At 49.0% G+C, this 27015-nt stretch overlaps 2 protein-coding genes across 4 annotated transcripts; one reads left to right on the forward strand and one right to left on the reverse strand.

The window, feature by feature from the left end:
- Nucleotides 1-5689: 5689 nt before the first annotated feature.
- On the reverse strand, nucleotides 5690-8512 carry LOC124476722 (nuclear factor 7, ovary-like). The gene is made up of 2 exons (XM_047034028.1): nucleotides 8192-8512; nucleotides 5690-7385 (listed from the first exon to the last, which is right to left on the reverse strand). Exons 1-2 carry the CDS (start codon nucleotides 8417-8419, stop codon nucleotides 6198-6200), a joined length of 1416 nt encoding a protein of 471 aa, XP_046889984.1. The 5' UTR covers nucleotides 8420-8512; the 3' UTR covers nucleotides 5690-6197.
- Nucleotides 8513-8596: 84 nt separating this feature from the next.
- slco4a1 (solute carrier organic anion transporter family, member 4A1) lies at nucleotides 8597-23906 on the forward strand. Of its 3 annotated transcripts, XM_047034027.1 has the most exons (13): nucleotides 8597-9382; nucleotides 10203-10334; nucleotides 15897-16940; nucleotides 17670-17760; nucleotides 19181-19302; nucleotides 19552-19663; nucleotides 19873-20027; nucleotides 20377-20635; nucleotides 21295-21457; nucleotides 21781-21956; nucleotides 22212-22276; nucleotides 22379-22527; nucleotides 23140-23906. In XM_047034027.1, the coding sequence occupies exons 3-13, from the start codon at nucleotides 16094-16096 to the stop codon at nucleotides 23395-23397; spliced, it is 2397 nt and encodes a 798-aa protein (XP_046889983.1). In that variant the 5' UTR covers nucleotides 8597-9382; nucleotides 10203-10334; nucleotides 15897-16093; the 3' UTR covers nucleotides 23398-23906. The 3 variants fall into 3 exon arrangements, with proteins under 3 accessions (XP_046889983.1, XP_046889982.1, XP_046889981.1); XM_047034026.1 differs by lacking the exon at nucleotides 10203-10334; XM_047034025.1 differs by lacking the exon at nucleotides 8597-9382 and having other exon boundaries at nucleotides 9389-10334.
- The last annotated feature ends 3109 nt before the right edge of the window (nucleotides 23907-27015 follow it).

The raw sequence follows: 27015 nt of genomic DNA on the forward strand, positions 1-27015 counted from the left end.
TCGATCCGTCATGCCGTGCTGTACAGCGACGGATACCCCTTGGCCGTGATTGGTCCGCTACGACATTATTTCCAAACGACATCATTTCCGGAATCTCACATTTCTGTACCTCGCGTTTCCTGTTTCATTTCCTATATCACAATACCGCCAAAATCCACAAAAAAAACCTAAGAAGATGGAGATCACCAACACCGAAGAGCGCATTGCTGAAGAGGTACGCAGATATCCTCACCTCTTCAACACATCGATAAAAGACTATAAAGATGCGCGAATGACGGCCAATTCGTGTCGATCAATATCTGCAGCGGTAGAGCTGGACCCTAAAGACTGCACAACGCGATGGAGGAGGTTGCGGGACAAGTTCGTGAAAGGGGTTTTCTCTAAGGTCATCTTCTTGAAAGACGTCTGTGATAAGAACTTCTTGGAGAGAAAGTTTATTGTAAGCTAGTTTATGCTCTACTCTAGTGAATTCAGAAACGTGAGTTTGTTGTCTGTGCACTGACTGCCACAGTTTAGTGACCTAGAGTAGTACATTGTAGTTGACTGTACATACAGTTTGTATGGATCTTTTTGTTTCCAATTATATCAGTCTTTTTGTTTATAATTTTTCACATTGGATTATACACTTGGTGGTGGAGAAATGAATTCACAAAACCAGAGCCTTGTCTATATCTTATCGTCTCATGATCAAATAGAGACTTGCCATTGCACAACAACATACATATTACCCAGCAATCATCATTGCTAATCACAAAAATACCAAAGAAAATAAGAACGTATTCATTTCATGGAATCGTTTTTAATAGTTTCTATAGTGTATATAAGATAAGCATATAATTTTGTTATAGAGTGCTACTATTTTCCCCACAAATACTACCTACCATGATAGAGATAAGTTTGCTCTTTCAGGTGTTTATATAGCATTAGACACAGAATTGATATAATATTATGTGACTGCATCTGCTGCACTCATCGTCTGACAAGCGACAGCTGGTAGGAGTGTCACACGTGTGTTGAGAGGCGGGAGATAAACAGCGACGTGTTTTCGACAAAAAACCGCTTCTCCACCTGTTCTGGCGGTGAATTGTTTTCAGCACCCCCAGCCTTCGGAGAACCATAAAGGCAACAGAAATGCTAAATAATCCGTCCTATCCGACGTCATTGTCCGTCAGGAATAGTCAGGAAAATCAGGAGGTGCACGTAGAGCTCTGCGAGGGGTTCGGAGAGGGAGTTCCTTGACGGAGAGGGAAAATTATTCTATGAAAAAGCTAGTAGTATGAGCCAGGTTCGAGAATCAAACAAAAATTATTGGGGGAGATAGTTTTGTAAATGTTGAATGGAGTTAATAGAATAAAAACGACCGGAAGAGTCGGAAACCTAACCGTACATACAATACCACCTACATCTACCGGGGCCGTTGCTTCAAGCCGAGGGGCGAGGGGTGGGGGCTTAGAGCCACTTCATCAAGTTCAAGTTCAAGTCCAAGTCTTTTATTTGTCAGGTGCACAGAGCAACACAAGGTTAGACTGGGCACTGAAATTCTTAAGACAAGACAACGCAAGCACTTGGCATAACATAACATATAAGTACACAGAACAAATTTACATCTATGCTGAGCTTAGATAAGTGAACTTCCTAAATATACAGATAGCAATAAATAAACGACTATACTAACCCTAACACTAAAACTTCCTAAATTACAGATAACAATAAATAGTACGCTATACTAACCCTAATACACAAAAAAAAAAAAAAAAAAAAAAAAAAAAAAAAAAAAAAAAAAAAAAAACCTGTTACAACCCTATAAACTAATCTAACCTAAATGGAGTACAGTGCAGTAGTGCAAATTTACAGATCAGTGACTTTGTCAATGACCAAACAGGAGCCTGGTGGCGAGGTACAGTAGTGCAATGTTACTGAAAGAGCAACCAGTAGCTGAAAGTGACAGTGTATAAGTGACTAGTGACTAGTATCAAAACAGCTGGCTTGATTTTAAACAGAAGTATTTCCAGTCTCTAAGCCAGGAAGAACTAAACAGACTGATTGCCAGGTATGTTGTCAAGACATGCGACCTATGTCAACAGTTGAGTCCGTTGCCTCAGGTGTAACTGACCTGTAACAGTGAACAAATGACTAAACAGTGACGGGTGACAGGAACTGCTCTGTTTCTGTTTCTCTGCTTCCCTAGACAACACTGCCATCTAGTGGGAGTGTTGCCATTTAGCCGGACTAAGTGACATGGGTATGGCTGCAGCCTGCATGAGACGGGAGGGCATGAGACGGGAGGGCATGAGACGGGAGGGCCTGAGACGGGAGGGCCTGAGACGGGAGGGCCTGAGATGGGAGGGCCTGAGACGGGAGGCTGCAGCCATACACTCTTGGACTAAGTAACTGGCTTAGCGAGCTAGCGAGAGATGGAAAAAGTACACACATCCTTCACTCAAGTAGAAGTACATACTCACGTTTAAAAAAAACTCTGGTAAAAGTTGAATATATATTGTTGTTGCTTGCTTTTTCCACAGGTACACTCTTATTATTGCTGTTTAATCGTAACTTGTCTAACTACACGCTCTTATAGAGGGTTTTCACGACGCGTCATCAGACCGGAAGTCGCCATATTAAAGGCACTCCGCATCACAACAAAGCACAGACACTGAAGTATATCCCGAACGTCGTCAAGAAAAAATGGTTAATTATTGCCGTGTTTCAGGTTGTACCAATAGGACAGACCGAGAAAAACATTTGGGATATTATTGACTTCCAAAAGTTATTAAAAACAAGGGAATAATGCTTGAGATTATCAAAGGAAAGGAGGCGCTTGTGGTTGGCAATATTCAACCAAGATCTAAGAGGGAAAAATCACGATTGAGAGTCACTTGGCTACACCTTGAGTATCGCAATGATATCATACAGTTAAGGTTAGGTTGGTTAAAGACGTTATTGCATTACTTACTTTGGCCTTCACAATGCAACGGTCGTTGATAACTTGGTACTCTATCTCCCTCACCCATCCACACACCATCTGGTTAGAGGCCTCCAAACCTTTGTAGGATTTAAGGTCTTCCGCTGTGTATGGTCTCGGCGAGAAAACCAGGTAGTTGACTATATCAGGATATGCAACTCAATACTCCAGACTAACTTTTTTTACTAGGAGCACAGTAGCCCTGACTGAAAATGTTTGGAGCGCAAGCAGAAAATGTAGGGGTACACCTTATGTTGACCTGCCTGATGCAGGTGGGTACACAGTGCGTCTGATACAGGTGGGTACACAGTGCGTCTGATGCAGGTGGGTACACAGTGCGTCTGATGCAGGTGGGTACACAGTGCGTCTGATGCAAGTGGGTACACAGTGTGTCTGATGCAGGTGGGTACACAGTGTGTCTGATGCAGGTGGATACACAGTGCGTCTGATGCAGGTGGGTACACAGTGCGTCTGATGCAGGTGGGTACACAGTGCGTCTGATGCAGGTGGGTACACAGTGCGTCTGATGCAGGTGGGTACACAGTGCGTCTGATGCAGGTGGGTACACAGTGCGTCTGATGCAGGTGGGTACACAGTGTGTCTGATGCAGGTGGGTACACAGTGTGTCTGATGCAGGTGGGTACACAGTGTGTCTGATGCAGGTGGGTACACAGTGCGTCTGATGCAGGTGGGTACACAGTGTGTCTGATGCAGGTGGGTACACAGTGTGTCTGATGCAGGTGGGTACACAGTGTGTCTGATGCAGGTGGGTACACAGTGCGTCTGATGCAGGTGGGTACACAGTGCGTCTGATGCAAGTGGGTACACAGTGTGTCTGATGCAGGTGGGTACACAGTGTGTCTGATGCAGGTGGATACACAGTGCGTCTGATGCAGGTGGGTACACAGTGCGTCTGATGCAGGTGGGTACACAGTGCGTCTGATGCAGGTGGGTACACAGTGTGTCTGATGCAGGTGGGTACACAGTGTGTCTGATGCAGGTGGGTACACAGTGGACCAATATGGACGACTTACAGGCCACACTACACGTTTCACTCTCAAGTTTCAAGTGTATTTGCCAGTTGAGCAGCAAATAAACAAGAACAGGTACTTTGGAATTCTTTTTCCTGCCCCTCTTCACAATTTCCTAGCAGCCTAAATGAACGTGATAAATAATAAAATCAGTTATATTCCTATATGAGCTACTGTTCTCATCAACTATACATATACTAACTACTTACTAACCGAGAGTGAGGTCATGCCGGGAAATATCAAACTGAGGCTTGAACCGCTCGGTCGATACGGCAAAGCCGAGGTAAAGTATGTACATGGTGTATACAAATACAATATGAATAAAAAGTAAATAAACGAAATAAATAACTAAACTGAAACTGACCTGAAGGTGTGAGCAGCTGAACAGGTGTGAGAAGTTGGTCGACTTGTCGGTCTGGAAGGAGGAGGAGGCGAAGCTGTAGATGTTGGAGCTGCTTCCAGTTTGAACATGTTTATCACCAATAACATAAGTGAAGTTGTGATACTGTGGGCTGATAATCCCAAGGAGAGACCTCCTCTCCAGGAGAGACCTCCTCTCCAGGAGAGACCTCAGACCTCCTCTCAAGGAGAGACCTCAGACCTCCTCTCAAGGAGAGACCTCCTCTCCAGGAGAGACCTCCTCTCCAGGAGACCTCCTCTCAAGGAGAGACCTCTCCAGGAGAGACCTCCTCTCAAGGAGAGACCTCAGACCTCCTCTCAAGGAGAGACCTCCTCTCCAGGAGAGACCTCCTCTCAAGGAGAGACCTCAGACCTCCTCTCCAGGAGAGACCTCCTCTCAAGGAGAGACCTCCTCTCAAGGAGAGACCTCTCCAGGAGAGACCTCCTCTCAAGGAGAGACCTCCTCTCAAGGAGAGACCTCTCCAGGAGAGACCTCCTCTCAAGGAGACACCTCCTCTCAAGGAGACACCTCCTCTCCAGGAGAGACCTCCTCTCCAGGAGAGACCTCCTCTCAAGGAGAGACCTCCTCTCAAGGAGAGACCTCTCCAGGAGAGACCTCCTCTCAAGGAGAGACCTCAGACCTCCTCTCAAGGAGAGACCTCCTCTCAAGGAGAGACCTTAGACCTCCTCTCAAGGAGAGACCTCCTCTCAAGGAGAGACCTCCTCTCAGGGAGAGACCTCCTCTCAAGGAGAGACCTCCTCTCAGGGAGAGACCTCCTCTCAAGGAGAGACCTCCTCTCAAGGAGAGACCTCTCCTCTGAGTTGTTGTGCTGGAAGTTCAATCTGCCTCTCAGTGGCTGCAGAGCATCACGACTGCCCAGCCAATCAGAGCTGCTCTTCTCAGCTCCCAGCCCAGTGAAGAAACACAACCCTTCACATTGGAAGGTGAATGGCAAGGCTTGCATTGCCTCGGGCACCATGACTTCCTGTCAGACCGGTTAATGAGTAACATGCTGCTACCCCCCCCCCCCCCTGCTGACTGCTGGAGGTTCTGGGCCCACAGACACTGTGTAAACATGGACCTTGTGTTAAGTAAGGTGAGTTTGGATGAAGTCTAAATTCATCATCAAACTTCCTATCTGACAACTCAGACCAGTGGATATGGGGCTGTGGTTATGACATCATCCGGTCCTGCCATGGGTCACTGAAGTAGATCCTACGTCCTATTAATATTTATGTTATTGCCGTCTTCGTTATATATAATGAGTTACATACTGTAGGGTTAAAGAAGGTAATTATTCACATTTCATTTATTTAATATGAGATTTGAAAAATGTTTTACACATTTTTAGTTCAAGGTATTCCATAGCTAAATCCTTGTTTCACCCTTTAAACATGATTGGCTGTGTTAAAACTTAACATTTCAAAGAACACAACAAATTAGACAATACCTGTATGCCAAAGCAAATATGAAAGCAAATATGAAAGCATTTACAATAACTATGTATGACGATGGCTTTTTGTAAAAAATTGCAATAACATAATATAGAAAAGAAATGATCTTGTTTCCGATTAACATTTATTCTCAGTTAATTTAAAGTATCCCATTTATTCACGCTAATGACATGCAGCAGTTATGTGTATTTATGTATTTACGCTAGTTATGTCAGTGTTACCAATATCAGTGTCGCTTTTACTTTTTTATAAAACCCAACTTAAATCTACCTTCTGAAAACCCCAAGCCCAGTGACGTTCAGTCCTAGGTCTGGCCTTTAGTACCAGCAGACCTTCAGAGGGTCTGGCCTTCAGTACCAGCAGACCTTCAGAGGGTCTGGACTCACCCTATCATAACCAACAGCACAATAGGGAGCTACATTCTGCATACCAACAACTATAGTATGTATCAGCATCGAATTGTCGGCGTTGTAGAAGGACAGCTCATTGGTCTCACAGTTGAGGTAAACGCCTATCTTACGAGGTGCGTCTGTGACCGGGGACGAAGGGCTAGCTGTACCTCTGTCCTGTTTGATGAGATATTGTTGACCGTCATACTGGAGAGCAGTTATGAGGTTGTTGTGCGTCACGCCCACCTCCCAGAGAGCCCCCAACCCCACCTCCACCTCCCAGTAATGCTGCCCGTCGGGGAAGGGGGCGCTCACAGCACAGTCTGGCTGGCCTGAAGAGAACCTCTCAGAACTAGTTGGTGTAGATAATGCATAAGTAGTTGGTGTAGAAAATCCAGATCCAAAGTGGCTAAATGGATCTGTGTGTCTTCTTCCAAAGACAGGTGGTTCAGGAGTGCTGTACATACTGCGTCCATCGTGAGAGACGGTCAGCTTTGCATTTCCTGGTGTCATGATGAGTCTGTCGGGCAGCGGTTTGATGATCTGCAGCATCTCCTTCCAGACGAGGAACTGCAGGTGACTGCTGTAGGGGCTGAAGGACAGAGACTCAGGTACCAGCGTCATCTCAGCTGCTGTAGACGGCTGCTCTCTCATCTTCTCCGCCCAGCCCTTCAGGAAGGCTTCAGGCTCAGAGACATCTCCTTCAGACCTAATCCAGTTCTCCCTCTCCCTCCCCTCAGACAGGTGGGTCTTCAGCCTCCCTAGATTCACCTCCATCTCATTCAGAGCCTCCTTGTTCTTCTGCTCCAGATCCTCCTGGATCTCCTTCTGCCTCCTCTTCAGGAACTGCTGCATCTCATCGAAGTGGCAGCTGATCTGGACCTTCAGATGCTGGCTCTTCTGCTTGAGTTTCATCTTCTCTCCTTCCTGTGTTTTGATCAGGTCTTCTGTGGTTCTGTTTTGACCAATGAGGAGCTGCATAGTGTCCTCTAGTCCCTGCTTCCTGATCTGGGCTGCTTCTTTGATTGGTTTAAACTTGTGTCCGTCATGCTCCTCCCCATCTCTGCATATGACACAGACCAGCTGCTGGTCGGTCTCACAGAACAGCTTCAGTTTCTCTTCATGCTCGGCACACATCCAGGAACTCACCTTTTGGAGAGAAACAGCACGATGAGTGCCGGTTAACTTGCTGTTATTCATCATAGCGTTTAACACACATCAACTACAACATATTTTATACTACATCAATTGTCTACAAATGGTAAACTACTCATAAAAAATTTGCATTTGACATTGTAAATGATAAACAAAATACTGGCTTGTTGAGTAAAATCACTTTTCATAATTCTTTCTATATTGTATTTTTAATTTAGCAAAATGTATTTTAAAAGTGCAAAGAGACATATTTCTTGAATCATAATAGGTGGAGAGACCAAGTCTGTTTATATTTCTAATGGCAACATAGGTGTGTGTCAAATAAACCCTTGTTTCGGACTCGGCCGGCTCTCCTGCATTCGGGTCCAACCCTGCAATCCACATCCCTGACAACGGACTACCTATAGATTACTAAACTGGCTATGTTGTGGCCGTTTTATAGATTAAAAATATATATGCTATATGTGGTTTTATAGCCTATGAACTGTTGAATGTGTTTTGTGCTGGTAAGGTTAAGTGCCTGCAGCCGAGTAGAGCTGGGCTGCGTTTCCCGATAAAGATGGATCTTAGCTTTCTACGAGCAAAATAACCACAATCGTTATTAAGTGTTTCCCGAACATGCTTGTAAGCAGCATTTTCAAGAGCCTTGTTAGCTACGATGGCTTTGGGAAATGCACCCCTGGTCGGACGCAGCCATGTCACGGCGGCTAGTCTAGCAGTGTCGGACGGGTTGAGACTGGTTTAATACCAATTTTGACCACACACACTAACTCAGTTCCCATGTCAAAGTTCAAACTAACCTTGTTCCTTAAATCCTCCTTCGCCGTGTTGGCCAGCTTCTTTAGGGTGAGGTTGGTGGTCAGATTAGCAGCGTAGACAGCCTGGCAGCATGGACATGCTCTCTGTTCTGGGGAGCCGGTGACACATTCCCTACAGAAGGAGTGACCACAGGTGAGGCTGACTGGATCAGTGAAGATGTCCTGGCAGACGGAGCAGGTGAGCTCAGCCCTGTAGGAAGCAGAGGCCATATCTAGCAGCTGTTTGTCTCAGAGACTTCACAACCAGAATGAGGGAACTTCCTCCTTCACGACTAAACGAAACTTAACGCATGTCCAAACAGGAAGAATTGAAACTACGTAGTGAAAAATCACCACGTAGAAACTTTGTGGCGAGTCAAGAGAAGCGCAACATCGCCATCTAGCGGATGCGTCCAGAAAAAAACGTCTGACTGTAACATACTGTGTTCATATTAAAGACACTCTTATAAAAACACACATCCTAAACTACACAATATAATCCAGAATACCACTATAGAATCCGAAACACTCTAATGAACCCCCAACACACAATAAAACAGCAGATTATTCTAGAATCCAGAGCTTCATATAACACGTGTGTATGGAACTATCAGTCAAGTCCACGTCCTTCCAGACTTTCTACAAGACGGGTAGACGACTTCTATTACTTCAACACTGGAATAAAGATATACACGTGCCTTTTCCGTGTGGCCGGGGCTAGGTGCGTTCTGAGAACGAGCCTTTTCCAGACACCTGTCAGATACAGGATGTACTGACTGCAGCAGCTCGAGCCCTTACTGCTGTGGTTATGTGTGCACTCGCGGAAATATATTTTCATCATAATTTACATTAAGATTTCTGAGAAAGATAGGTCACGGCGGAGCCACAGACCCGCCGAGTCATTCTGATAAACTGTCATCCGCTCCACTCATCTACCGGCAATTGGTCGAGCGGCGGTAGCGCCACGAGAGGCTGATGATCATTGGGCGACATCAGCTCCTTTTGAATTCGCGGACTCACGAGCGCTTAGCGACCGATAGACGCGGCCGCCATCGCCGTTAAAACTGTAGCACGCGGGTAGTAGGGAGAGGAGAGAGGGAGAATAAAAAGGATTTCACGGGTTGGAAATGTAACATTGTGTTTTTAAGATTCTATTTTATTTACGAAGCTCATTCGGTAGATGGATATCTACAGGTGAGTATCTTAAATATTTCATTATTGTCTATGTAGCATAGAGGGTCGAATCAGTGATGCTCTCGCGCCTGTGGAGCAGCATCAGCAGCTGCACGCGCAGGGCGGGCTGTGGCTCCCGTCAACGTGTCTGAACAGTAGGCTACGAGCAGTGTGGCGCACATGCTATACAACCTCACACGGTAACAGATGATTTACTCTGCTTCGCGGGACGCCTCTTTCAGAGCTGAATATCTTGTTATACGGCCTGCTTTTCGTCCGTTGCAGTTGTTTTAATCACGGTTGATGAACAGACAAAAGGCCCGTTGTTCTGATCAACAACATCTGCGTCTGTCTAATCCATCTCGAGCGTGCTTCCCAGCTAATCCGCGAGGCGTAGGCAAAAGTGTTCGGTATTATTCTACTGTTAAAAGCAGCATGATTTCATAACCCGCCGTCATGTCACATTATGGATTAAGAATAGGCTATTTAGTAGCCTATTAAAACCAGTGAATAATCATAGCATGTAGAACGTATTCCCACCTCTGAAATCATATTCAGAAAACGTTTGTTTTCGTTATTTTTTGCATGATTAGCGGTATATTTAAGTAGGCCTACCAATTGAAATTTCAATAAAAAACCATGCAAGTATATGAACATGTTGCATAACAGTAGCTACGGCTTGAGCAGCTTTCCTGCTGCCAGGGTCGTCATTAGCCTACTCCGCGTGAGCCTGATTCACACTAAACAGAATTATGCCTGATCCACGCGCCACGGACTTCGATCTTAGGTGATGTGGTTGCGGGGGGTTTCCTCCAATCCTTTGTTTGTATGTGCAATCAAGCAACACCGCCACGCGCTTCGCTTAATTTCATTTGATGTCGGGAGTTGAGCTCGACCAAACGGCAACACCTGCGCGCACCCCAGCTGGCTCCAAGATGCGGAAGCGTCCCTTGGGTCAAACAGATTGTAAAAGGTTTGTAAACTGTTCAACAAAGTGAACTTTGTGATCATGTGAACTGTTTTGTTAAGCTCACATGAGTTGGCCACAGTAACATCTACTGTTATACATACCTGGTCTGTTCACCCCTCACTCACAGTGACTGTCCCGTGCATAGTGTTACTGTTTTGTTCCACACAGTAAGGTCATATTAGTAAGAAGCATACTTGTCAAGTTATTTATAGGAAAATCATTACCAAAGACTAGTGTGGTGGATTATTTCTACATTAGTTGATATTTCCTGGTCTCCTGAATGGTCTGTTGTGTCAGCTAGTTTAGGTTGAGCATCCTCCCTCCCCCCTCTTCCCCCTCCTCCTTCCCTCCTCTTCCCCCCTACTCCTCCTCCTCCGCCCCTCCTCCCCCCCCTCCTCCTCTCCCCTCCTCCTCTTCCCATTAGTGTGGATCTCTAATTATGATCAGTTATTGATGTGATGTCCCACCAGGCTTTGTCCATCATCAAGTACTCAATGAGCCGGGTGTTAATACCCCCCCACACACACACACGCACACACACACACACTACAAGTGATTACAAGTACATGAAACATTGATGGTGTGTGTGTTGAGCTGGGGACAGCGTGGTGGTCAGTGTGGTCACACCAATCACAGAGCTCCACTCCTTCTCCCGACACTGAGTGTGTGTGTGTACTGAGTGTGTAGGAGTGTGTGTGTGTACTGAGTGTATAGGAGTGTGTGTGTGTTCTGAGTGTGTAGGAGTGTGTGTGTACTGAGTGTATAGGAGTGTGTGTGTGTGTGTGTGTACTGAGTGTGTAGGAGTGTGTGTGTGTACTGAGTGTGTAGGAGTGTGTGTGTACTGAGTGTATAGGAGTGTGTGTGTACTGAGTGTATAGGAGTGTGTGTGTGTTCTGAGTGTGTAGGAGTGTGTGTGTGTTCTGAGTGTATAGGAGTGTGTGTGTGTGTACTGAGTGTGTAGGAGTGTGTGTGTGTTCTGAGTGTATAGGAGTGTGTGTGTGTGTACTGAGTGTTTAGGAGTGTGTTTGTGTTCTGAGTGTGTAGGAGTGTGTGTGTGTTCTGAGTGTATAGGAGTGTGTGTGTGTGTACTGAGTGTTTAGGAGTGTGTTTGTGTTCTGAGTGTGTAGGAGTGTGTGTGTGTTCTGAGTGTATAGGAGTGTGTGTGTGTACTGAGTGTGTAGTAGTGTGTGTGTGTACTGAGTGTGTAGGAGTGTGTGTGTGTTCTGAGTGTGTAGGAGTGTGTGTGTGTTCTGAGTGTGTAGGAGTGTGTGTGTGTTCTGAGTGTGTAGTAGTGTGTGTGTTCTGAGTGTGTAGGAGTGTGTGTGTGTGTACTGAGTGTGTAGGAGTGTGTGTGTGTTCTTAATTCTACGTCACTGTTTCTTAGCTCTTAGCTTTTAGTTTCTTTTAACTTGTCTTGTTCTGTCTTGTTCTGTGTTTTCTGTCTGTAACTCTGTGTTTTTTAATGCTGCTGCCTGTCTTGGCCAGGTCTCCCTTGAAAAATAGATTTTTAATCAATGGGACTTTCTGGTTAAATAAAGGTAATAATAATAATACAATTTTAAAAAGTATACTCAAATTTAAAAAAGTATACTTTAATTCAGGAAAGTTCCTGAGGTCACCATGACGATGATGAGCTTTTAGTCATCCCCATGTCAAGTTCCCTCCCTCTTATCGTATCTAACTAAAACGTTTCACAATTAACTTCCTATTTTCTGGTTCCTCTATTCAGACACATTGTTCTTTGTAAGGTCCTATAGTTGGGGATGTGTGTTTAGGAAAAACATACAGGACAGTGTGAGACATCTAATTTGCATTTGCTGTAACTCTTTGTGTTTGTGCTGGTGGTTGCAATTAGCAATATTAGCTGTGTGTGTGTCTATATATGTGTGAGTGTGTGTGTGTGTGTGTGTGTATACATGTGTGTGTGTGTGTATGTGTGAGTGTGGGTGTGTGTGTATAAATGTGTGTGTGTGTGTGTGGAGAGGGGGACCTGAGATAGGAGGCCCTCAGGGCACAACAATAGGAACAGTGACTAAGCAGCTAATAACATGTTGCCTGTTAGCTCAACTTCCCAGAATGCTTTGGACCTGGCCTCCCAGGTGACAGCTTTGCTAGCGGTCACAGTAAGGTTAAAGTAAGGTGTAGGGGGGGGGTCATAGTAGGGTCATAGTAAGGTCAAGGTAAGGTGTAGGGGGGGGTTATAGTAGGGTCATAGTAAGGTCAAAGTAAGGTGTAGGGGGGGGGTTATAGTAGGGTCATAGTAAGGTCAAAGTAAGGTGTAGGGGGGGGTTATAGTAGGGTCATAGTAAGGTCAAAGTAAGGTGTAGGGGGGGGTTATAGTAGGGTCATAGTAAGGTCAAAGTAAGGTGTAGGGGGGGGTTATAGTAGGGTCATAGTAAGGTCAAAGTAAGGTGTAGGGGGGGGTTATAGTAGGGTCATAGTAGGGTCACGGTAAGGTGTAGGGGGGGTCATAGTAGAGTCACAGTAAGGTCAAAGTAAGGTGTAGGGGGGGTCATAGTAGAGTCACAGTAAGGTCAAAGTAAGGTGTTGGTAGGGTCATGGTAGTGTCACAGTAAGATCAAGGTAAGGTGTATGTAGGGTCACGGTGCTGTCCAGGCCCAGCTGAGGTTGTAAGGGACAAACTGAAGCAACTCTCTCTCACACACACACACATATACTTGAAACACAACAGTGTTTACCAAAGAGGAGGAAAGGTTGCTGGCTCCAAGACAAGCACCAGTACAGGATAACCCAGCCCACACACACACACCCAGCCCCAGCCCCCCACCCCCCCCCACCATACACACACCAGCCCACACACACACACAAAGCTCCCCCCTCAACACACACACAGCCCCCTTTAAAAAGTGCAAAAATAAACGTTGGTATCATTCATGAGTACTTGATGAGGACTGTACTACACTCTGCTGTACTTTATTGTACTCTGCTTTACTATACTATGTTTTAGGCTTCTTTGTTCTCCTCTCCCCCTCTCCTCCTCTCCCCCTCTCCCCCTCTCCCCCTCTCCCCCTCTCCCCCTCTCCTCCTCTCCCCCTCTTCTCTCTCCTCCTCCAGTTTCACTGTGTGTGTGAAAGGTTGAAAAATATTTTTGACAAAAAGTTTTAATGTCTTTTTATGAAGAACAAAAGAATATTTAATTCAAAATAAAGTTTCTGAAAAAAAGTTTAAATAGGTTACAACATTTTTTTCCCAATAAAAGGTTAAAAAAATAAAAAGTTTTTTTTTAAGTTTACAAATATATTTTGTAATAAAAGGTTAAAAAAAAAGGTTGGAAAAAAGTTTTAATACATTTTTTACCAAAAGTTCCCTTATTTATTAATTTTTTACAAAGAATAAATAAATATTTTCAAACAAAGTTTTCAAAAAAAAGTTTCAAAAGGTTGACCACATTTTGACTGAAGGATGTGTTTACTTTTGCACAAACAAACACATTCAACCACTGAGCATGATTTGAAAGGAGGATTATTTTGTGTTTGTGTGTCTGTTTGAGTGTGTCGGGGTGTGTGTATGAGTGTGTCAAGGTGGGCTATCAGCAGGGTTAAAGACGTCACCAGCAGGCGTCTGATTGTCTCAGCGTCAGGGATTAAGAAGCTTGGAGTTGTAGAGACTGGCTCATATTATGAGACTCCTCTCTGTCTCTCCCTGTCTCTCTCTGTCTCTCTGTCTCTCTCTTTCTCTCTTTGTCCTCTCCTTCAGCTCTCTCTCTTGTTTGGGACTGTGAGCTGACGGCCATGTTGTGAAGTGCAGGTAGGGGAAACCTTTAGTTGTTAAATCAAGTTGTTGTAATTGTTTACATGTACTTATTAGGAGAGGAGAGAGAGAAGAGGCAAGGAGGAGAGGAGGAGAGAGGGAAGAAGGAGAGAGGGGAGGAGAGAGGGGAGGAAGAGCTGAACAAAGCTGAACAAGATAAGAGGATTGTCTTAGAGTATCTCAAAATAGATGAGACACGAGAGGTAAACGTGGTCTGAGTCCGGGCGACTCCTCTTCTAGTCAGCAAACCTCTCAGATCTGGAGGTGCAGAATACTGACTGCTCTCTTCCTTCTCCAACATTACAAAGCAGTTGGACTTCAACATAAATAATCTTTTTTAAACAAGAAGCAAAATGGCCTATTCTAGTAGCTATTCTCCTAGCTACACCTATTTTAAATATGCTTTTTTTTTAAAGAAAGATTCAAATGTGAGTCATGTTTAGGGCTGTTTGATAAGCTGTTGCTAATCCACAACTAAAAGACGGTTTGCTATGGCAGATCAAGATCATTTTAATAAGCAATGTAGCTACTGTTTATACACACAGGTGTATTACAGCTTTCGTAAGTCAAATTGGATACAACAGTCTACTAAATGAATAATGTATCTGTGGTTGTGTAGTGTTCTGGTCCTGCAAAGGTCATGATCTCAAGTACCTCTTGGCCACCAGGACTTTTCTAACTATTTACACATTTCAACATTTCCATTTATGAGACTCAAGATTAGCAGAGTAACGGAGCACGATAGTATTCAAACTACATCAACTGTCGCTTCCTGCAGTGCTTCGTGGGTGGGTTTGAAAGTGAGCGAGAGGGGAGAGGAAAAAGAAAGGGGGAGAGGGAGGACAGGATGGGGGAGAGGGAGGACAGGGGGGAGAGAATTGGGGAGAGAGAGGAGAATCAAGAAAGAGGGTGATAGAGATGGAAAAATAGGTAAATGAAATAATTAGATAGTGGGGGAGAAGGAGGTCTAGCAAACTAACTGTCTGCCTATCAGTCTCTGTCTGGCTGTCTGTCTGGCTGGCTGTCTGGCTGTCTGGCTGGCTGTCTGGCTGGCTCTCTGGCTAGCTGTCTGGCTGGTATGTAATGGCAGGGTACCAGGTGGGAGCAGCTGAGTGTGTTGGTTCTGTATAGGCCTCCAGCCTAATGGGCTCAGGCTTTGTCCTGACAGTGCTGGTCCTCTGAGCCGCTGGAGCACCCTGGCAGCACCACACATACACTATGCCATGTCTCCAGAGAACAGATCGGACTCGATTATTTGGTGTTTGACGGTGTTTTGGTTACAGTGTTGTGGTAATGGTGTTGTTTTACAGAACATTGTAATGATGATAGCTAATTGTGTTTTCCCCTCTCATTTCTCTCCCTGTCTCTTTTTTTCTCCACCCCTCTCCCTCTCTCCTGCCTCTCTCCTACACTCTCCTCCCTCTCTCCTCCTGTCCCCCTCCCTCTCTCCTCCCCCCTCCCTCTCTCCTCCTGTCCTCCCTCTCTCCTCCCCTCTCCCTCTCTCCTCCCCTCTCCCTCTCTCCTCCTATCCTCCCTCTCTCCTCCCCTCTCCCTCTCTCCTCATGTCCTCCCTCTCTCCTCCCCTCTCCCTCCCTCTCCCTCCCTCCCTCTCTCCTCCCCCCTCCCTCTCTCCTCCTGTCCTCCCTCCCTCTCTCCTCCCCCCTCCCTCTCTCCTCATGTCCTCCCTCTCTCCTCCCTCCCTCTCCCCTCTCCCTCCCTCCCTCTCTCCTCCCCTCTCCCTCTCTCCTCATGTCCTCCCTCTCTCCTCCCCTCTCCCTCTCTCCTCCTGTCCAGGATGACCCTACCCAGAGGCCACAGAGTGACAGATCTTGTTCCCTCCCTGTAGAGCCCAGCACCTCCCTCTCCTCTCTCCTCTTTCCCTGCAGCCTGCCCATAACGTCCCTCTTCTCCTCCTCTGTCACTCCTCGTAAACACAACCAGATCATCTGACCAGCCAGATCAGGTCACCCCCCCCCCTCCCCCCCAGACAGATGCCCATTCTCCTGAACGGCGACGCTTCCTTCAGCTCCAAGCAGGAGTTGCTGGACCTCCAGGACTGGCCCCCGGCCCGGGGAGCCTCCTCCCTGGACACTCCCAGCCCCGTTGACTCCCAGGCGGCCAGTCCCCTGGGCTCTGACCCTGACAGCCCTGGAAGTCCCTCCGGAGATGCATCCTCCAAGGGTGCCAGGGACCTCCTCAGCCAGCCCAGTCCGCAGGCAGGCCCCCCGTACGGGCTTGCTGACCCAGACACGCCCCTGGGGGTGAAGTTCGTCCCGGAGGAGGCGGAGCAGCTGTGCGGCTGGGGCCGTCTGACCCCGCGAGCGGTGCAGGGTTTCAACACCCCCCGCTGGGTGTTGTTCTTCCTGTGCGTGGCCTCCTTCCTGCAGGGCATGATCGTCAACGGCTTCATCAACACCGTGGTCACCTCCATCGAGCGGCGCTTCGACCTGCGCAGCTACCAGGCCGGCCTCATCGCCAGTTCCTATGACATCGCCGCCTGTGTCTGCCTGGCCTTCGTCAGCTACTTTGGGGGGACGGGGCACAAGCCTCGCTGGCTGGGCTGGGGCGTGCTGGTGATGGCACTGGGCTCGCTGGTGTTCGCCCTGCCGCACTTCACTACGCCGGCCTATCAGGTCAGCAAGAGGGAGGGGGCGGGGCTGTGCTCGGCCAACCGCAGCAGCCCCTGCCTGGGCCGCGACGGAGGCGGGCTCTCAGACTACCGCTACGTGTTCATGCTGGGGCAGTTCCTGCACGGCGTGGGGGCCACGCCCCTCTACACGCTGGGGGTCACATACCTGGACGAAAACGTCAAGTCCAGTCACGCACCTGTCTACATAGGTGAGTAGGAATAGACAGGTGACAGTAGGTCTTGTTTGCTGTACTAGTTGTATTCTTGTCTATGCTAGCTGAGCTAGTTGTGGTCTTGTCTGTGCTAGCTGTGATAGTTGGGGTCTTGTCTGTGCTAGCTGAGCTAGTTGTGGTCTTGTCTGTGCTAGCTGTGATAGTTGTGGTCTTGTCTATGCTAGCTGTTCTAGCTGTGGTCTTGTCTATGCTAGCTGTTCTAGCTGTGGTCTTGTCTATGCTATCTGTTCTAGCTGTGGTCTTGTCTATGCTAGCTGTGCTAGCTGTGGTCTTGTCTATGCTAGCTGTGCTAGCTGTGGTCTTGTCTATGCTAGCTGTGCAAGCTGTGTGTGGACCAGTAAGGGTGTCTGTGTTCCAGTTCTCCACCACTTTCTCTACTGTTCCATCAACATCGATCAATACCACTGAGAATGCCATAGACTGCTTCAAGTCAACCGGGTTGCAGGCGGCTGCCGGTGACGCCGGCGCCGCATGAAGTCGAACGCACCTCCTGTTACCATGGAGGACCAGTGGTTCCGCCCACTCACCTGATCTTTGAGCAAATCACAGCTGTCCTTCCCCTCCCTGGCCCCTGGTGACATGACAACAGAACTCCACAGAGACAATAACTTCTTCTCATCTTACCCAGACAGGAAGTACAATGTAGGCGCAAAAGGAATCGGTCTACAGGAAATTATGTAATGCTGTTCTTTTGTCTTCCCTTAGGGATCTTCTACACAGCGGCCATCGTTGGTCCTGCAGCTGGTTACCTGCTGGGAGGCTACTTCCTCAACATCTACACAGAGATACACCAGAGGTCAGTACACTAGGCCTTAGTCCCCTAGTCCTCCTCTAGCCCTCCTGTCCTCTAGCCCTCCTGTCCTCTAGCCCTCCTGTCCCCTAGCCTTCCTATCCTCTAGCCCTCCTATCCTCTAGCCCTCCTGTCCTCTAGCCCTTCTGTCCTCTAGCCCTCCTGTCCCCTATCCCTCCTGTCCTCTAGCCCTCCTCTAGCCCTCCTGTCCTCTAGCCCTCCTGTCCTCTAGCCCTCCTCTAGCCCTCCTGTCCTCAAGCCCTCCTGTCCCCTAGCCCTCCTGTCCTCTAGCCCTCCTCTAGCCCTCCTGTCCTCTAGCCCTCCTGTCCTCTAGCCCTCCTCTAGCCCTCCTGTCCTCTAGCCCTCCTCTAGCCCTGCTGTCCTCTAACCCTCCTGTCCTCTAGCCCTCCTGTCCTCAAGCCCTCCTGTCCCCTAGCCCTCCTGTCCTCTAGCCCTCCTCTAGCCCTCCTGTCCTCTAGCCCTCCTCTAGCCCTGCTGTCCTCTAGCCCTCCTCTAGCCCTCCTGTCTTCTAGCCCTCCTCTAGCCCTGCTGTCCTCTAGCCCTCCTCTAGCCCTCCTGTCCTCTAGCCCTCCCGTCCTCTAGCCCTCCTGTCCTCTAGCCCTCCTGTCCCCTAGCCCTCCTATCCTCTAGCCCTCTTATCCTCTAGCCCTCCTGTCCTCTAGCCCTCCTATCCTCTAGCCCTCCTGTCCCCTAGCCCTCCTATCCTCTAGCCCTCCTATCCTCTAGCCCTCCTGTCCCCTAGCCCTCCTATCCTCTAGCCCTCCTGTCCTCTTGCCCTGCTGTCCTCTAGCCCTCCTATCCTCTAGCCTCCTGTCCCCTAGCCCTCCTGTCCCTTAGCCCTCCTGTCCTCTAGCCCTCCTGTCCCCTAGCCCTCCCATCCTCTAGCCCTCCTGTCCCCTAGCCCTCCTGTCCTCTAGCTCTCCCGTCCTCTAGCCCTCCTGTCCTCTAGCTCTCCTGTCCTCTAGCCCTCCTGTCCTCTAGCTCTCCTGTCCTCTAGCCCTCCTGTCTTCTAGCTCTCCTGTCCTCTAGCCCTCCTGTCCTCTAGCTCTCCTGTCCTCTAGCTCTCCTGTCCTCTAGCCCTCCTGTCCTCTAGCTCTCCTGTCCTCTAGCTCTCCTGCCCTCTAGCCCTCCTGTCCTCTAGCCCTCCTGTCCTCTAGCCATCCTCTAGCCCTCCTGTCCCCTAGCCCTCTTGTCCCCTGGTCCTCCTCTAGCCCTCCTGTCCCTCAGTCCTCTAATTCCTCATGTACTAAGTCTAATACAGAGACAGAAGTTCAGACCTAACAAATAACAGGACAACACTGCCCTCTAGTGGTTTGGAGGAGAAATGTGTGAATCAACCGAGGTTAAAAAAAATGATCCTTTCAATGTGTGTGTGCTTGTATGTGGGGTATGTGTGTGTGTGCAGGACAGAGCTGACTCCAGAGAACCCTTTGTGGGTGGGGGCGTGGTGGGTGGGCTTCCTGGCGGGGGGGGCAGCAGCTCTGCTCATCGCCCTGCCCATCCTGGGTTACCCACGGCAACTACCAGGTAAGCCACCCTCTGCACCACTACTACTGTCTTCCTGTGGTGAAGGAAAAACTAGGTAATAACACCCTATGCACCCCTCTCTCTCTCCCTATTCCCTCCCCTGCACCCCCCTCTCTCCCCTCCCCTTCCTCCCCCTCCCCCCCCCCCCCTCTCTCTCTCTCTCACTCTCTCTCTCTCTCTCTCTCTGTCTCTCTCTCTCTCTCTGTCTCTCTCCCCATTCCTTTCTCCACCCCCTCTCCCTCCCCTCAGGTTCTCAGAAGTACCAGGCTATGCGTGTGTCGGAGGCCCACCAGCTGAGGGATGGCAGCCAGGTCACGGCCTCCGACCCCCAGTTTGGGAAGTCAGTCAAGGACATGCCCAGGTAGGACATGCCCAGGTAGGACATGCCCAGGTAGGACAGTATGGACTGCAGACTGTGTGTGTGTGTCTGTGTCTGTGTGTGTGTGTGTGTCTGTGTGTGTGTGTGTGTGTGTGTGGTGTAGGAAGATGGAGTTCATTTTATGTACTGGCAGGAGTCATGTTCTAAACACCTCCCTCCATTCTGCAACTCTGCCTTCTCCTTCCCTCCAGGTCAGTGCTGCTGCTGCTGAAGAACCCTCCCTTCCTGTTCCTGTGTCTGGCGGGGGCGACCGAGGCCACGCTCATTGCAGGCATGTCCACCTTCGGACCCAAGTTCCTCGAGTCCCAGTTCAGCCTCAGTGCCTCCGAGGCAGCCACCTGGTTTGGTGAGGAGAGGGAGAGGGAGAGGGAGAGGGAGAGGGGGAGGGGGAGGGGGAGGGAGAGGGAGAGGGAGAGGGAGAGGGAGAGGGAGAGGGAGAGGGAGAGGGAGAGGGAGAGGGAGAGGGAGGGAGAGGGAGGAAAGGGACAGGGACAGGGACAGGGACAGGATTGGAGGGAAGTATTGGAGGGGAGGTAGAAGGTAGGAGAGCTAGAGGGAGTGGATGGGTGAATAGGGAGGAAGTGGAGGAGGTCAAGGGGGAGGTGAAGGAATACCATAGTTCAAACATAATCACTTTGATAATCTATATTTACAGTTCTGTATAAACTGTAAATATGTAAAGTTCCCCCCTCCAGGTTACATGGTGGTACCTGCTGGTGGGGGGGGCACCTTCCTGGGGGGCTACATCGTCAAGAGGATGAACCTGCGTTGCCGTGGCATCATCCGTTTCTGCATGCTGTGTGCCCTGGTCAGCCTGCTGGCTGTCTTCATTTTCCTTGTCCACTGTCCCAACGTGCCCATGGCTGGGGTGAACGCGCCCTATCGCCCCCCCCAGAACCCCTCCTACCAGGACCAGGGTCATGACCCCCCCAGCTACACCCCGCCCACACACAGGTGACTCTCAGAGTTTGTTGAATTTAGAAGAGTATCTCCTCTTACCTTGTCTCCTCTCCTAGCCTCTCCTGCCCTTTCCTAGCCTCTCATTCCCTCTCCTGCCCTCTCCTTCCCTCTCCTAGTCTCTCCTGCCCTCTCCTAGCCTCTCCTAGTCTCTCCTGCCCTCTCCTAGCCTCTCCTAGCCTCTCCTGCCCTCTCCTGCCCTCTCCTAGCCTCTCCTGCCCTCTCCTAGCCTCTCCTGCCCTCTCCTAGCCTCTCCTGCCCTCTCCTGCCCTCTCCTAGCCTCTCCTGCCCTCTCCCTCTCCTGCCCTCTCCTGCCATCTCCTAGCCTCTCCTGCCCTCTCCTGCCCTCTCCTGCCCTCTCCTGCCCTCTCCTAGCCTCTCCTGCCCTCTCCTGCCATCTCCTAGCCTCTCCTGCCCTCTCCTGCCCTCTCCTAGCCTCTCCTGCCCTCTCCTGCCCTCTCCTAACCTCTCCTAGCCTCTCCTGCCCTCTCCTAGCCTCTCCTGCCCTCTTCTTCCCTCTCCTAACCTCTCCTGCCCTCTCCTGGCCTCTCCTTCCCTCTCCTAACCTCTCCTCTCCTCGTCCACCAAGTCCTGTACAGATGATAGAAAGTAGAAAGCAAACCAGGGGCAGTAAAGTGTATCTCCCTTCTGTCCAGGGCGTGGGTGGAGGGCAACCTGACAGTTGCGTGTAACTCAGGCTGCAGCTGTGTGCGGGAGCGCTACAACCCCGTGTGTGGAGCTGATGGAGTCATGTACTACTCCCCCTGCCACGCTGGCTGCACCGCCCTCAACCACACCGACCACACCACCGGCCGACAGGTACGCCCACCTGCACTACAGGTATCAGACCTTCTCAAGGTCCACACAACTTCTATAGCTATTTCCATGGGGTTTTAGGAGTTAAGGGTTAGAATGACATGAAGGGTTAGGGTCAGGGGTTACGGTTAGGGTCAGGGGTTAACTGATGGGAATTAGGTTTAAGGGATTGGGGATAACCTGATTTTAAATGTCAAGTGAAATGTTGGTCCTCACTAGGCCAGTAAAACAACCCGTTTGTGTGTATGTGTGTGTATATGTGTGTGTGTATGTGTGTATCTGTGTGTATATGTGTGTGTGTGTATGTGTGTATGTGTGTTCCCCAGGTGTTTTCCAGCTGCAGCTGTGTGGGGGGTAACGTGTCGTGGGAGGGGGAGGGGCTGGCGTCGGCAGGGAAGTGTAGCAGCACCTGCCACCACATGCCAGCCTTCCTCATCTTCCTCTTCCTGGTCATCTCCTTCACCTTCCTCTGCTCCATCCCCGCCCTCACCGCCACGCTCAGGTGGGCGGGCTCAGCAGCAGCAGCCAATAGGACACAGACCTAGACTGACTGAAGTCTATAAGAAATGCATAGCCAATAGGAAAGATAATATTGACATTAAAACCGAAAACATTAATCAAGAAGCTACACACTAATCCCATAGACACACACTACCTGCACATTCACACCACACCCCATAGATACACACATAGATCATTCCTGTGTGTGTGTGTGTGTGTGTGTGTGTGTCTGGCCTGCCTCCCTGGCTTCCTACAGGTGTGTCCCAGACAGCCAGAGGTCCTTTGGTCTTGGCATACAGTGGATCGTGGTGCGGACACTAGGTAGGTTCTCCTGTTCTACCCAGACAGGGAAGAACGTAGGATAGCCTGGGTTCTACTCAGACTGGCTTGGTTCTACTCAGACTGGCTTGTTTCTACACACAGGTGGAATCCCTGGCCCCATCGCGTTCGGCTCTGTGATCGACATCTCATGCCTGCTGTGGCAAGACCAGTGTGGGGAGCAGGGCTCCTGTTACCTCTACCACAACTCTGCCATGAGCAGATACACCCTCATCGCTGGCATTATCTACAAGGCAGGCATACCTCACAACATTACCTCAGGATATTACCTCACAACATTACCTCAGTACATTACCTCACAACATTACCTCAGTACATTACCTCAGAACATTACCTCAGAACATTACCTCAGAACAGTACCTCACAACATTACCTCAGTACATTACCTCAGAACATTACCTCACAACATTACCTCAGAACATTACCTCACCACATTACCTCACAATATCCACCATCACTGAAGTCTAATTCTCTCTGTCTGTTTTTCCCTCCCCCACCTGTCTCCCCCCCATCCCCCACGTCTCTCTCCCCTCTCCCACCTGTTCCTCCCCCCCCTCCCCCACCTGTTTCTCTCCCTTCCCCCACCTGTTTCTCCCCCTGCCCCACCTGTCGTCGTCCCCCGCCCCACCTGTCGTCGTCCCCCGCCCCACCTGTCGTCCCCCCCCCCCCTCTCTCCCCTCTCCCACCTGTCTCCCCCACCTGTCTCCCCCACCTGTCTCCCCCACCTGTCTCTCCCACCTGTCTCCCCCACCTGTCTCTCCCACCTGTCTCTCCCACCTGTCTCCCCCACCTGTCTCTCCCACCTGTCTCCCCCACCTGTCTCTCCCACCTGTCTCTCCCCCCAGGTGTTGGGGACGGTCTTCTTCCTGTTGGCCAGTGTTCTCTACCAGCCCCCCCCGGAGTCCCCCCACAGCAGCTGTGACAGCACGGACCCAGGGGCGGGGGGGAGGGAGGGGAAGAGGGAGGGGGAGGGCGGGAGGGAGAGGGAGGGCGGGAAGGAGGAGGGAATCGAGGGAGGGAAGGTGGGCGAAGCCTGCAGCGACCTCCCCGTTAAGGACCACTCCCTGGACCACATCATCACCAATGAACACGCCCGCTTATGACCTCACACTGCAGCCTGGCGCAAGTGCTTGTGTGAATGTGTGTGTGAATGTGTGTGTGGATGTGTGTGTGTGTGGACGCGCTAAGGAGATCACTGTGTGTTGCCATGGAGACGTCTGAGCCACTGTAAACAAACAGTTTTTCAGAAGATGATGTTCAGAGTGTCAGCCCTGGATGGAGCCAGACTGATAGTGGTCGGCATGGTAACCCTCTCCTGTCAGAGGGCTCTGTGTGTGTGAGTGACTGTGTGTGATAAGCACTGTGTCCCAGCCTTGACTATGAAGAATGAGAAATGTGGAGTAAAGTGCTGGCGTTTCTAACCCCCCCTGGACCTGTCATCAGTTACATTACTACTGGACCTGTCATTACCCTAGATACATTACTACTGGACCTGTCATTACCCTAGATACATTACTACTGGACCTGTCATTACCCTACCATAGGGAGTCAGATGGCTGAGCGGTGAGGGAGTCGGGCTAGTAATGGCGGATCGATGCCCCGCCAAAATGACGTTGTGTCTTCACCCTACTTGCCTCAGAGGGAATGTCCCTGTACTTACTGTAAGTCGCTCTGGATAAGAGCGTCTGCTAAATGACTAAATATACCCGAGATACATTACTATTGGATCTTTCATTACCCTAGATACATTACTACTGGATCTGTAATTACTGGAGCGACCTCACTGACCTCACTGAGTCTGTGCAGGAAGGGACATCTTCCCCAGAGAGACGACCATCTACCCCAGAGACACGACCATCTGCCCCAGAGACACAACCATCTGCCCCAGAGAGACGACCATCTACCCCAGAGACACGACCATCTGCCCCAGAGAGACGACCATCTACCCCAGAGACATGACCATCTACCCCAGAGACACGACCATCTGCCCCAGAGAGACGACCATCTACCCCAGAGAGACATGACCATCTGCCCCAGAGACACTACCATCTGCCCCAGAGAGACGACCATCTACCCCATAGAGACATGACCATCTGCCCCAGAGAGACGACCATCTGCCCCAGAGACATGACCATCTGCCCCAGAGAGACATGACCATCTGCCCCAGAGAGACGACCATCTACCCCAGAGACATGACCATCTACCCCAGAGAGACATGACCATCTACCCCAGAGACATGACCATCTATCCCAGAGAGACGACCATTTGCCCCAGAGAGACGACCATCTACCCCAGAGAGACACGACCATCTACTCCAGAGACACATGACCATCTGCCCCATGACTAAAAAAAACTGTAAACATGTATCTGTGTGCCAAGAGTGATGAGTGTTAACCTGATCAGATGCTATTTGTTGTTTCACCTTTATTTATTCAGAGGATTTTAATTATAAATCAAATTACTGTATTGCTATTATTTATACATACATGTAATCATTTTGTTTTTGATTTCACATGATGTAAGATATTGTGTAATGACATCTTTATGTGGAGATAATTTGGCAGATGTTAAACCAGTACTATGATCCAGTTCCCAGAACAGCTAAGCTGTGTCCTAATGCAACAACTGTTCTGATCCTATGATAAAAAAAAACAAATATGGCACCGCTTTTAACCTGACCACTTCCTGCTTTGCACTTCCTGCTTCCTGTTTGATTATCTCCCATTGACCCAAATGCCTGCCAATCCATTTCCGTCCTAATGTCCTGCTGATCGAAAGTGTGCATTCTTGTGGGTGTGTTTGTGTGTGTGTGTTCCTGATTGTGTGTGTGTTCCTGTTTGTGTGTGTGTGTTCCTGTGTGTGTTCGTGTTCCTCTGTGTGTGTCCTAAGATTTTGCTTTTCTTGCATACTTTTTTATTGACAAAAAAGTGGAACTGAAATCAATCATTTGTACTGAAATATTTCTGAAATTGTCATGTTTTTTATAAAAAGAACAGGTGAATTAATTGTTTTGTTGTTATTGTTTTTGCAAGACCAGAGTTTATCGAGACCGATTCAAGACCTAGTGCAAGGCAGGGCGAAACCGGGTCAAGACCAGACCACTCAAAACACAGAAGCAGTAGGGTTTGACTAAGTAAAAAGTTAGATTTGATCTGTAACTGTGTATTTGAACTCAAAATGATCACTCTTAAAGTAGTGCCGTGGGCTTAAGGCCAGGCAAAGCAGCCTATTTTGGAGGCGCGTTAGTAGCCTACTCGGTTTCTGCTTTCACATCTCTCTCTCTCACCCAAGTGAACAAGCACGGTACCGCAGCGTTTAACTTAACTTTATTAAGTGGAGAGAGGTATGCTGCTGACATAAATTAACGTTGATGTAACGTCATCATTAGCTACATAGCTTTATGTGGCCTGGCTCAGTATCGCAAATCTGGCAAGCAACTGAAACTAGCGCCCTGAAACATACAGTATAGGCTATAACGTTACATAAGTAGCTTACTCGCTGAATCTCTTTGTGTAAAGGGATTTCTGAATAGTTTTGGTACAGAGGCACATTGCAAACGTTAGGTAGCTAACGGTAGATAGCTTTGCTAGCGTCACATCCGCTTAGGTTTACTTTCTAAATGCCGGTAAAAGTTTGATGTAGGCCTATCCCAGCCGTCTGAAAAAGGGGAAAGAGAGAGAGAGAGCGGAGGGGGGGAGAGAGAGAGGCAAAGAGAGAGAGACAGAAAGTCACTGAAATAAAAAGACTCAAACTGGAAATGAATTGGTGTGACAATGAATCTGTTTCCATGGATACTGTAAAGTTATGTCTTTCTAGTCTGTGTGTGTGTGTGTGTCTGGAGTGTTTGCAGAAAATATGAACCATAGCAGACAGCTGAAAACACATCCTCCCACACTAGTGCACTTCTGTTACACACACGCATACATGCACACGTTCTCGCACCTATAAAAACATGCATTGACACCTTTTCACCCTCACACATCTACACACATACACACACATCTACACTTACACACACACATCTACACATACACACACACACACACACATCTACACCTACACACACACACACATCTACACATACACACACACACACACATCTACGCATACACACACACATGTATGCACAAGTTTTACGCTCAGATTGTCAAACTCCTACTCTACACGCCACTGAACAATTTCAAACATAATCCCATAAATTTGTCGCATGAAACAACACATTTCAAAACCAAACATGTGTTTCTGTCTTTTTCACACACACACACGCAGTCACACACACACACAGTCACACACACCCACACGCACACACACACACTCATCTAGTACTGTTGGCTGAACGGTGCAGACATCATGTTGTTCCTATCTCCACCAGCAGGTGGCTAGCTCTTCTGACTGTGCTGGACTGACTGTGTGACTCCACAGCCTTTTACACTGACCCAGAGGTGACCAACACAGACACATGATGACTAGGAAGGAAAGAGAGAGGGAGAGAGAAAGAGAGAGAGGCTGGGAGAACAGGGGCTGGGAGGATAGAGGCTAGAGAAAAGAGGCTGGAGGATAGAGGCTAGAGGAAAGAGGCTGGAGGATAGAGGCTAGAGGAAAGAGGCTGGGACGATAGAGGCTGGGAGGATAGAGGCTGGGAGGATAGAGGCTAGAGAAAAGAGGCTGGAGGATAGAGGCTGGGAGGATAGAGGCTGGAGGATAGAGGCTGGGACGATAGA

Source organism: Hypomesus transpacificus, chromosome 14, assembly GCF_021917145.1.
Source record: "Hypomesus transpacificus isolate Combined female chromosome 14, fHypTra1, whole genome shotgun sequence".
Taxonomy (NCBI): Eukaryota; Metazoa; Chordata; class Actinopteri; order Osmeriformes; family Osmeridae; genus Hypomesus; species Hypomesus transpacificus.